Here is a 13,156-nt window from a genome sequence, read left to right as displayed (position 1 = left end):
ACGAGCAGTAGCTTAAATGTGACGTTTTCAAGTGTAAATTTATTTTAAATATGGAATAAATAATCTTTGACTTTGACTTTGAATGTATTTGTTTGCGTGATATTTTGAACTTCATTGTTTTTGTTTCTTGAGTACGGGAATATGGAGGTTAATGTGTTTCACACCCATATACATTAAGGGGTAGAGCATGATATTCTCGCTGTCGTTCTGAAGTTCCAGTCACTTTGAAATAATCAAATAAATAAATAAAATATTAGACAACATAGCATACAGAGCTCTGACCACAAAGTAAGTAACTAAAGCGCTTGTGTTATGGAAATTTAAAACAACGACAGTACCACCAACGCCCAGACCTGAGACAATTGACCCGGCCGGGGATCGCACCCGGCACTTCATTGATGGCGACGCATAAAAACCGGTGGGCAAGCAACTCCACCACGGAAGTCGTGATGAAATTGTCTTTTTGTGTGAAACCAGACTAATAACCCAAATTTTAAATACTGGTATTATGAATTTGTTTACATTTTTGCTCATTTTGCAAGCTTTGAAATCAAGCATAACCAATAAAGAATGCAACGTAGTTGAAGCTGGTTACCACAATGTCTTTGGTTTTCTGTACCACATAATGCAAATGATATAACTGTGATTATGACTATTATCTGAACTATTGACTGAATTATTAACAAAAAGAATACCTAGGTACCTATTATTACAAGTTACGTTTTAATATTATTTTGAAATTTCAATCAATGTGCTGCCACCTAGCGGTTCATTGCTGAACGACGAAGAATTGGAGTTATTAATTTAGTACTCCAAACAAGAAGCGACCTTATTGCAGGGGTATAGACTTCATTTTCGTGTCTTGTAACAAAAAAAAAATTATTAATAAAATTTATTAAAATAAGAGTTTTCGATGATATAAAATACCACCACGGGTAGTATTTTTTCTAGGATTTTGGAGAATTTGCACGAAAGAATGACACAGCCATAATATGCAAAGCGAAAATGCTAAGGATCAATTTCCGTTTGGATAATTAAACTGTTGTACGAAAGATCAACTACAAATTGCCTGAGATTATTTCATGACATAGAACTTCACATTATATTTCATAGTAGGTACTATACCTATTAGAATCGTATCAACGAGATAAAGTTATAAGACAAAGTTACAAACAGCTCATTGACTCCTCTCAATGATGTGTACCAATTTTGCAACTCGCACGACTCGACATTTACTCGCACGCACGAAGCCCAAAAGACCGTAGAACACGCATGCACGCACACACGCACCCAAACCCCGAACCAAACAATTGGCAAATCCCCAAATGCACAACTTATATTGTCGGCCTGGTGATGCAACCTTAGAGTGGTCCGGAAATACCAATAATTCAACAGGCCGCGACTTACGCCGTGATTCCACCAAAACCGGATGGATGTCACCACTAGGCGCGACATTCATACTTGATTACGATCTGGATCAGTTGTTGACACAATAACTAAGCAATTGGCAATTCGCCGAATGCACAACTTATATTTTCAGCCTGCTGATGCAACCTTTGACTGGTCAGGAGTAGAAATACCGAAAATAAATTTCAATTCCTAATTATGGCACGCCGGCGTCCCGCATGGTCGAATACGTGGTGGCCTGCTCTTGGGCTTATGTGGGCGGCCGGCGGCCCACATTCCACAGTTCTAAATTTATTGGAATTATCATTTAGTAATACCATATTACCATTTAGTAAACACACGTTCGCGAACACTAAATATCACGTTTACGGTATCAAAATATGACGCACTTTGTTTTCGCCATGTCAGTTAAAGATAAAGTGAAAATCTCACCTGTTCAGCAGGAGCGCCTGGAGGGGTACATCTTCTGTCCCTAGTGGTGACAGTCCTTTCAAAGTTCATACACTGAGTGCCCTGCGGCGCATGTATAGGGTCATCAGGAGGAACCATAATAGTCGCGCAATGAGGGTTTGTGTGAGGGTTTGAGTTAGGTGAGAGCCGTCCATTGGTCTCACAACACCTCACCCCTAATGGAAGAATGGCATAAGTGAAATTACGTCAAAAATGCTCCATTGGATACAGAAAAATATTACCCGCATCCTTAAATTATAATCAATATTATTAAATTAATAAACACAAGTTTATAGTACTACTCGTACTTACGAAATATAGTCATTCAGAGCTTTAAATCGCAAAGATCTTAGGGGCACTGTAATTTACATAAATTTAAGTTTACAGTACTACTTACGAGATGGAGGAATTCTAAAATCCGTAAGAGACATGTCATGGGTAATAATCTGACCCCACTGTTGGGCGTTTAGGTTCCAAATAGGATCGACCAGTTGCTTGTCCGGGTACAACCGGAGGCTGATCGCGCGAGGGTTCGGCAGGGGACGACCTGTGGTCGACCGCGGCATTTCATGTACGCCTGAAAGTAGGTAGGTTTTTTATTTGGTTTACATATAGAATACAATCTCATTGTATATTATACACAATATTTCCCACAAAGTAGCCTTACATCATCTTAGGATGATAGTAGCATCTTTGGATAACATACGACCAACAAAGTTTCCAAATGACTTCTTTAGTTGTTTTAACAAATACTGTTAAAACAACATATACTTACATTGTCTTAGATAATTTTGAGTCAGTATGCACTTGGTAAAGAACAATGTGATAAAATGCTGCGCCGATGCAAAAAAAAAGCAAATTTACGTGGGTTACTGAGCAAAATATTTCTATAAACATTTTTGCGTGTCTTCTTTTCTAGACCAAAAATTGTCCTAACCTTGAAATACAATTGAGGTTTCTGTCATCAATAAAAAATGATCCGGCGTGATTTGATTTGTGTTTTGTTTTTAATGGAATTTGAAATTGCTGTAATACAAAAGATGTACCTACGTCTATTTGAATGGCGTATAAGTGGAACGAGTGGAGAAGATTGATTGAAATTATTGAGCGAGTACAACAAATGAGCCTCTAAGCAAGGACTTAATTTCTACCTCGATTTATTGTATTGTATTGTTTGATTGATGCGAAATTGAACGTAATATTATGTAAGAAGACACTCGGTGGTCACGTGAGATAACCACGACCCTTCGAAGTCATATTTGGCTTAAGTGACATCTATTGGTTCTGTGTTTTAATTCAACCACTAAATCAAACAAACCACCTTTGTGATGTCTAACAGCCGTGGCGCCACGCCCATTTATAGTAATTTTGTAAAAGTAATAAAGTAATTTTGCCAGTGAAAATCGAGTAAGCGGATTTATGGAAGTTTTTTTCATTAGTAAGTAATTATTAATGATTATGTATAAACTTTATGAAAGTTTAGTTGATGTGTGATTGTCCGTGTAAACTACGTTAAAATCTACAAAAAAGCTGTGGTAGTTCTTTTGCAATACATTGATAGATAAAGTGGTTACCGGCGGTAACCACCATTCAATGAGGGAGGGAGAATCAGTTTTTTGTAGGAAATAAAAGTTAAAATTATATTTCATTTATTTTAAATAATGGCGCGAAAGACGTAATCCGGAAGGATTATTGAATATATTTTATCAGAACAAATTAATATCCCTTCTAGTAATGATAGCAGTGCAAGTAAAGATGGTTCGGAGACCGATGATCAGACTATCAATGAGGATCAGGAAGAACCTGGCGAAATTCCTCTCGGCGGAGATTGATGTTGAGATAACTCCTGTCGAAGAAGTTGACCTGATGATAATGTACCGTTAGACAGCTTTTCCACTTCACAACCGCTTCTACCACCATCAGCTCCACCTGCTGGTCGGGCACTCCAAAATTGAAAAAAGCCTACACCATTTTATAATGAGAAGAATACGTCATTTCATTACAGACCATATACCTACCTGTACAAATATGCTAAGTTGCTCATAAAGAACGGACTCCTATAAAGGTATTCCAATTGTTCTGGACTGAAGAGATCATTCACTAGATAACATTCCATACCAATCTTTATGCGGAACTGCAAAAAGGTACTTACAAATCTGTTACTAAGAGGAAATCACTGTGTTTATTGCGCTGACTCGGTGATAGAAATCAAAAAGACCCTAAGTTATAGATACTGCTCTTCTGCTGCAGTAGCAGATGCAGCACGAAAAAAAGATCTGCTAGGTCTATTTGAAGCTGAAAAATATGCAGTCGTTCATTGCTATCGTGAGGAGAAATCATGTTTCGAGGATCAGAAAAATTAAATTTTTATGAAAATTTTGTTTATTTATTATGTGTGTGCAAACGTGTTTTGAACACGTTTACTCCTCCAAAGCTCCGAACTCATGTCTTTTAGCATAAATTCAGGGCATAAAACAAGTTCAATATTGACAATAAAGCCAATTTTTTTTAATTAATTTTTGTCACAATCTTCACGGTGGTTACTAATAGTGACCACCTCCTACATAACACCCCAGCATGCGAATTATAAAAAAAAGTGCACGAATGCTTATAATGGCACAAGAGTTAAAGCGTTTAAGTCTTTTATTGCCAGCGCAGCGGCAGGATAACAGACATTATTTTTAAACGACTAAAAAAAGGAGGAGGTTCTTAATTCGACTGTATGTTTTTTTTCTTTTTTTTTGTATGTAGGTATGTTACGCGATAACTCCGGCAGTTGTGAACCGATATTCATGGTTCCTTTTTGTTTGAAAGAGTGTAACGGAACGTTACAAGTATTTGTAAATAATTTAAGTTTCGACAAAAATATAGATAAAGTATTTACTTAGTAATAAAATTTTATATACCACGGCAATTCAAAACTTTGCCATTGCTTTCCTTCACAGCTACAAAACTTTGAGTCAAACGTAATAGTTGAATAAATGTTGCGGCCTTAGAATAATAATATTCTAAGGTTGCGGCCTTTCTTTTTAATTCTATAAATAAGCCTTAGGTCAAATCATAATCAAACCTATTTTTTTTTCTTCTGGAGCGGTTGATTACTCCCTAAATAAGCTTTAGGTCCTAATTTCGTAACACCCTTACTGTAATTGCAATGTTCTGACTGTGCCATTTCTATCATTTTAACATTTCTTGTAAGTACTCTAATGTCGATTCTTATGGCATAAGTCTTTCAGTATGTTAGTAGGCGTCTGATAATTATTATATTATTCGATGTTTGTTTTGTTTGTTTTCGATTGGTGATTCATGAAAGGTAACTGCAGGAAGTTGATACTTTTTATAACTTCTACGGATTTTAATTTTAAATTAAAATTCTTATGGGGGTTACAAGGATTTGTAAATAATATTTTGTATTTGTCTAAGGTCGCCAATGAAGAAATAAAATCTGTTTTATTTTATAGTTTATTCGACACATTTCGGAGGTCTATCGGAGGCTGGTGTAAAGTCGACCAAATATCATTTACAAAGAGTGCTGAGCAATTGTAACTTAACTTTTGAAGAGCTATATACAGCACATGTCCAATTTAGCACTTAATAACGCACACACTCAACATAGCCCGCACTAGAAAAACCCTGTGTCGCGGGTGCCATGGACACACACACAGACAACCACAAATTACGAGAGAAATAAATGTAGGCCATACAAATATTTTTCCCGTCCCGGACATCGACCTTGGGACCTGCGTGGCAGTCCGGCATGGTAATCGTTCGGCCACGGAGGCAATTGAAGCAATCCTTAATTCATGACCACCTACTTCTCTCTCGAGCGATCCAAAGGGCCTAAAGCCATTGACACCAGGACATTTCATTATCGGTAGACCGCTCACTTCCTTGCCAAGCCAGGATTATCAAGATGTGCCAAACAATCGCTTGAATCGTTTCCAGCAAAATGAAAAATTTCGACAACATTTTAGGTGCAGACAGCAAAGAATATGTCTCAGAGCTTCAATTGAGGACTAAAAGGCGCACTTGTAAAGTCGCATTGAAGATGAACGCTCTAGCAGTTTTAAAGGAGGACAATCTACCACCGTTAAAATGGAAATTGGGTCGAGCTACAACTCGTGTTTCCTGGCACTGATGGCGTCAATAGAGTGGCTGATATTAACTTTTGACTAACTACTCTTCTAACTAACTGAGTAACTTCTACTTCTAATTGTAAGCAGATCCTTTTAAAAAATTTGTCTACTTCCTGAAGCAAGTACCTATTACTGGTTGAAAGGCAAGGTTTCACCGGCCGGCGGAATGTCCACGCATGAATTTTATAACGAGCAATTATTTTAATCGTTGATTTTGCAGTACTCCAAATTAAGGGTTTTTCTCTCAATATACTTTGAGTCGTGAGAACCGATTTTTATTATTTTTACATTTATTAAGTCCCGTATAGTAGCGAACTAGGAGATGAATCCGGATTTGCGCACTTTCCGGTAACCGATTTCAATAAAACTTGGCAAATTTCACGAACTTTTGAGGTCGGTTATTCTAGCACTCTGTATTGAGATTATTATTATAATGTTTTCAAAGTATACAACAGGTACTTATTATCATTAGTTATACCTTACCTTGTTATTATAGGCCAAGCATACTCCAAAACAGAAACAGAAAACAGAAGAATCGTTTACGCATTTGATCCTTACAATTTCATTAAACATATATTTACCATCGGCATAATTGTGGGGAACCAATCGCCCGTAAGGAGTCTGAGGGATACCCCACTTTGGTCTGATCAGGTTATTGCAGGAACCATCAATGGTCCGATAGCGGGACTTAAGACAGAATGGAGGTGCCAAGCCACACGTTTGGGGTCCCGGATCAGTGTCAGTCTCTAATGGGGGAAGCTGGTCGCTGAAACAGTGAGAACATGTGTTATAATTCATTACTTTTATAGACGATATGCCGTTAACACACATTGCTGCTACATGCTGCAGGATGTATGTAAATGCAAGCAGGACGATGCAAGGAGATGGAGAGATGCAAATTGCAATGCGTTTTCGATTCCCAGATTGCGAAGGCGGGAACACTTTCTACTCGGTACAGTCTCTGGGCTCTCTTTAGACTGCACCACTCAAAAAGTAACTCCTCATCATTTACCACTCGCGGTTACAGTATGTTTAGTGAACACGCTAGACGGAAGTAGAGAGAAACGACATCTATTCGAAACGAACGCGCGTTAGCGACTTTAAATGAACGCGGTTGCGCCGCGGGATTTTCTCCCCGGGTGAAGCGGGTATATTTATACAGGGTATATTTCCATTCGCTCACCTGACTAAAATAGGGTGTTGTATTTTGACTAGGTAACCAAACATTATCCATTATTATTTTGGACAAATTATTTCAGTGTGAAAGTTAGACCTATCATTTTTTTTTTTCAAAAATAGAGTCTGATGAAATGACACGTAATGCGTAGATAAAATGTGGCTACTGATATAAATAAGTCACCTTGTAATTATACATATTAATGACAGAACATATTTCAAGTATTATTTTCTCACGAATCTAAATCTAAATAAATCTGAATCTAAATAATCCGAAACGTCTTAAAAACAGAGTCAAGTGTAAGTCCTCAATCTATTTTTTAAAATAGCGACATTGAATACGATCATCAATTCAATTCCAAAAATATTAGTTTTTGATTTTGGTTTTGACAGAGATATTAATGATAATCTGATTGAAAATCAAATATTATACCTAAATATGATATAGCAAGCTCAACATACTATGATTTTGGCTAATCTTCCTATGAGAGTGAATAAAAAATGAAACTATTCAGTTTTTTTGTCTTACTTCAGAATTTTGCTATTTAACTATATGCTGTCCTCGTGAAGTCTGTTGATGTAACTACACTACAATAACAACTACAGGTTAAATAAACGTAAATTGTTCTATCTAGAACTGAAAACTAATGACCCGAAAATAATATAAACATTCACAGAGTCATAAAACTTTTGAATCAAATTTCTCGTGAAAATTTTTTAATATGGTTACCGATACGTTTAGTTCACATCCCTATTTACGTCGTCGCGGTGACAATTTTTTTATGACGACTATAGCTACATACCGCTGGTTGTTTTAAACGATTAACATCTGTGATGTTAGTTGAGACATCGAAAAACTATCCATAATAATGAAAGGCACGTGAGACAGCGAGCGCTATGCAACGCGAGTGGATAGCGAGATTATGGGAATGTGTGCATCCGTACCCGACACGCGGCGGATGTGCACACATACAAGTCGCGCTGTTACGTTTGTATGGAGTTATCATACTTATTACACTATGATATTCATTTGAGTCAAATATTTTGTTAAGTAGTAATGAAATTTAGTTATGTAATTCGGATTGTGGAATGTTTAGCTTGTTTTAGAGGCGCTGTATGTATGGCCACTTACGAAGTTAATTAAAAGAAACAAATTCGTGTCTGTTATACATAAATAGGAATGCTCTATCTACTTAAATATTACCAGCATACTAAAGTTAGATTGCACTTATACAGGGTGTTAACTTAATTGGTGATTATTCCACCCATAAATAAGACCAATTTTCAATGTGGGAACTCCTTTCTGAAATATATGTGGTACGTGAATATATTATACTCGTCCAAACACATTATCAAGGCTGTAATCCCTTCGGTTGTAAAGCAATTAAGTTAAAACTGTGAGTATCTAGGTACCGACTATTAAATTATGCAGTGGGTTCTAAAGCTACGTTGGTGCTAAGTATTTTGCTACCGGTTCAAATTACGAAAGGATTACACAACTTCAAATTATGTACATTTAACGCTAAGTCTTTTCTGAACGCTTTTATGTCACCGTGCTTAATCTTGGACACAATCATTGTTCTGTGGGCACAACTTTCTTTGTTCGAAATTACTTTAATGTAAATTAATAACATGCAAAATAGATAGCTTGATAATTTCAGGACACATGTGAAAGTTGCTCACAAGCAAATAGAACTTAATGTTTAATTAATTTGAACTAACTGATATCTAAATACCTTCAAGCTATCCGCTAATCTCACAAGATTGTTATCGTTTTGTGTGTACTTTAGAGCAATATTATACGGTATACCCGACTGCAAACGTGCATGAGTAATGCATGGGTGGTGAATTTCACTTTCCGAATTTCAATGGCACTTTTTGAGTGATTTTTGTAAAACCCTTTTTTCTTTTGGGTTTAAGGTCTTAAACGTAGGTACAATCAAGTTCAAGCAATATCAATAATTATAAAATCACAGAAATATTGAAGTTAAATACAACAAAAAACGATATTTTAGGTCACACGAATGAGATTGCAGTAACACGAATGATTTTCTCATAAACGTAAATGAGAAAGACGGCAAAGTAATGAGAAATTATTATTACAACACACATTTTATCGTTCACAAAAGAACATTTAACATGTAACAAATGTTTTAATGTAACTTCTTGTATCAAAATCCTTCTCATCATGTAAAACCATCTATCTATCTTACATATAGATTAATAAATAAATCTAAATAAGTATTTTGTTAATGTCATATAAACTTTGTTGTACATCAATATATCATCATTACCACCATCAACATCATCATCACGATCACCATTATCATCAGCATTATTACCATTCACATCATCATCACAATCATCGTCATCATCACCACCACCGCCATCGTCACCACCACTATCACCATCTAATTGTTATATTTTAAGTAAATGTATGGCTTAAAGTAACTATTTGACTTAAAAGTAGACTAGAATGAGAGCGACAATAATGATATTTGGATACATTTTTAATTATCAAGTGTGTAAAATACGCTGGACCGTTATAGAAGTGCATGGATTTTAAAGTTCCCTTTGTCTAATTGATGTACAATAAAGTTTATAAAACTATTACTTAATACTTATTTAGATAGATTGCTTTACATGAATGAGAACGACTTAGTCACTAGCACTGAAATTGGTTTTTAAGTCGATTTTTTGCTAAAACGGAGATGCACAGGTTACTTCACTGTGTACATTCCAATCCGACAGGAGTCCCTTCTCACGTGTACGTAGGGTGAAGGTGATGCGGTAGGAAATTTTGTTATTAGGAGGCTTTTAGTTGAATGGACACTAATGATAAGAAAATTTGAAACACATTTTGTATTCCCAAGAAAACATGTTTGTTTATAATGAATTGGAAAGTATTGCATTGGACGTGTAAGTTATTACAGTTTATCCTCGATGGGAAATATTGCGATTTCCACGAGTATTTCATTTTTTCTTCTTTTTTTTTAAATTAGGGCGACGTGGAACCGGCTCCCATGAATGAGAAATTGCCCACTTTTTTAATTTTTATTTATTACTGTGACGTAGTAAAGTAGTCTTTTTATGTGTAACACAGACTAAGTAAGCAAGTAATCATATTAAATAAATAATGCTTAGGATTCATGTAATAACATAAAAGTTATTGAAAGGGACATTTTTGGAGGTTATCTGAAAACGACCCGGGTGTCATCAGAGAATATTAATAAATTTTTCTTAACATTCTATAAATACTTTGTAATAAAAAGGTTTACAAGTAACGGAAATTGGTGCGCTTTAATATCAATAACGCAATTTAGAAAAAAATTACAAAGTGCTGAGAAAAATATATTTTCATTTGCTGGGGATCTCTGAGTAATTTTTGAGCTTTTGATAGGTACATATTGGAAATTATTAAATTAGAGGAGCAAACCACCTGTAGCCTGAGACGCTGGCTTGAGCTTGCGACGCCGGTGTGTAATGTATAATATAGTTTAGTGCCACTAGTAATGTGAACTTTAACACCATTGTGATTAAGTCTGTAACAAGAAAAACACAAATGTTTAAGTATTCATTCATTAAAATCTTACGTTATCTTCGTTATCTTATTAAAAATGTATACAGGCCTTTTTTTTCGGTTAAAATAAATTTGTAAAAACATATCGTAAGACCCAGAAATTGTTACGGTGTTCGTAGCAAGGCAGTTTTCGTAAATGAAAACATACGGAGGGAATATTTGTGCATTTTCATGAGGTTACACCCTGGTCAATTTCCGCCAGATATAAAAAATGTTCGAAATTCAAGTAGATATGATGGTCGCAATACAAATTTCAAAGTCTTCTATCACAGAAACTAATACAGATAGGTAAGAGGTGCTGGAAGGAATGGCATAGAGGATGACAGTGATCAATTGTCTGTGTCAAAAAAATTCAAGATGACGAATTCAAAATGGCGGCCGAAGAAAAACTTGCATCGAAAACTTGCTTGATCCGGCTGAAAATTGGCATGCGAAGGTCTTTAGAAGTCCTTAATCATAATTTGTGGTTAAAAGTTTATTTTCGAGACTTTTTATATGGCTAATAATATATAAGAGTTTTTTTCGTTAAGAATGGCTGCCGAAAAATATTTGCTCTGATTCGGCTGAAAATTGGCTTGCGGAAGCCACTCCAAATATGTATCCGGTAGGCACTTTGTAACCGGTACTCCTACCGGATACATATTTGTGGTCAAAATTAGTTTTTCGCATTTTCAAATGTAGACGCCATGCAAGCGTTCGTTGGCGGTAGAAAAATATTTGCTCTGATCCCTTTGAAAATTAGCAAGTGAGGGTCGCTAGGAAAGCCTGTAAATAATTTATTATACAAACTTTTTGGCGGCAGATAAATTGATCTAATTCGACTGAAAATCGTCACGTCGCCGTCGGTGTCTCTATGGGTGTTAAAAATAATTTGCGGTCAAAATTTATTTTTCGCAAAGTATTTGCTCTAATTCGACTGAAAATGGCATGGGCTTCAATCCTAATCCTTTGTGGTCAAAATATGTTTTTGCAACTTTTAAATATGGCCGCAATTAAAGAGTTATTTTCATATTTTAAAATAAAGTCTTAAGTGCTGAGGCCATAGGCAATGACTACAAAAATAACTAATTGGATATTTCGAGTTCTTAGGTTTTCGCGATTGTTACTCATATATATATATATATATATATATATGCGACTATACGCGCATATACGCGATTTAAATCCGGAAAAATAGTTTCATTTCCTATAATTAGATATTGTAAATATTCAAGTTTCAACATTTTTTTAGTGGTTAAGTAAAACTTAGCACACACCAATAATAATATTTTATTAAAAGTATAGGTAATAAATAGGTTTGGACAAGAGTTGTCATGTGGTAATTGTATAAATAAACCATTAATAAGGAAGTACACTGGAGATAATCTCAGTACAGAGTACTAAAAAACCGACCTCAAAAGTACGTGGAAGTACGTCTATTTGCTAAGTTTTATTGAAATATCCCCTAGTTCGCCACTATACAGGACTTGACACTGGAGATAATAAAAATCGGTTCTCACTACTCAAAGAATATTGAGAGAAAAACGCCTTGAATTGGAGAAATAGCCAAATCAACCATTAAAGTAATTGCTCCTAAATTAATGTTAGGCGCTATTTATGAAAATGAATCTTCATGCGTGAACAGCCACCCTTCGAGGTGGATGATTTCCTTCAAAATGAACGATGATTTTCTTCGAAATGGGACCACTATGGAAGTACCCCCTTTCCAACAAAAAAAGAATCATGAAAATCGGTTCACAAATACCGGAGTTATCGCGTAACATACATACAAAAAAAAGAACATACAGACGAATTGAGAACCTCCTCCTATTTTAAAATCGGTTAAAAATGAAGATAGATTGTTTAATAAGTTATTATAATACTGTGTACAAAACGAAATAAGACAAAAATAAATAAAAATAGTTACGTGCATTATTATCGTTTGGACTAAATCTCTATTTTGTTGTTTTTCGTTTTTAAGTATAATGATTGTTTGTTGTATTTGCAGTTGGTTCTTTTTTTAATGTTTGTTGTACTTTATCACGAATGTTTTAAAATATTTACGTCCTGTTTAAATTCAATTTTAAAACTGAAACGTAATTAAAACCAAAAAAGTATATGCGGCCGAATACTCTGAATATTCGGCTAGGAGCGTGGCCAAACAATTCAGCCTAAGGGCACATTCCCACTGTGTCGTGACGACAGATTGTCGTACAGTTCAGTGTCGTGCCTTGTATATTTCAATGAAGTTGTCCACATATAGCACGATACGATTAACTGTCGTTCACGATTTTTTATAGTTACAACGACAAACTGTCGTCACAGTGAGAATAGCTAGAACGACAGTAGTCGGACGATAAAAAAACGTTACGATAAAAACGTGACGACAGATTGTCGCAGCTCCTATTGTCGTCACGTTTTATTTACC

At 35.5% G+C, this 13,156-nt stretch overlaps 1 protein-coding gene across 1 annotated transcript in view; it reads right to left on the bottom strand.

The window, feature by feature from the left end:
* The window catches only part of LOC113238053 (peroxidase-like), a gene marked incomplete at both ends in the record, with an annotated part of 24,970 nt that extends 14,259 nt beyond the window's left edge, over positions 1-10,711 (bottom strand). Inside the window, 4 exons of the mRNA XM_026474775.1 lie at positions 1,840-2,033; positions 2,255-2,434; positions 6,575-6,759; positions 10,609-10,711. Of these exons, the coding sequence (XP_026330560.1) occupies positions 1,840-2,033; positions 2,255-2,434; positions 6,575-6,759; positions 10,609-10,711 (662 nt within the window). The remainder of the gene's footprint in view (positions 1-1,839; positions 2,034-2,254; positions 2,435-6,574; positions 6,760-10,608) is intronic.
* Between the last annotated feature and the right edge of the window lie 2,445 nt (positions 10,712-13,156).

Source organism: Hyposmocoma kahamanoa, unplaced genomic scaffold (assembly GCF_003589595.1).
Source record: "Hyposmocoma kahamanoa isolate Upper Pololo Valley unplaced genomic scaffold, ASM358959v1 94099, whole genome shotgun sequence".
Lineage (NCBI taxonomy): Eukaryota > Metazoa > Arthropoda > Insecta > Lepidoptera > Cosmopterigidae > Hyposmocoma > Hyposmocoma kahamanoa.
Note: the sequence above shows the minus strand (reverse complement) of the source record. Positions and strands in the feature narration are given on the sequence as shown.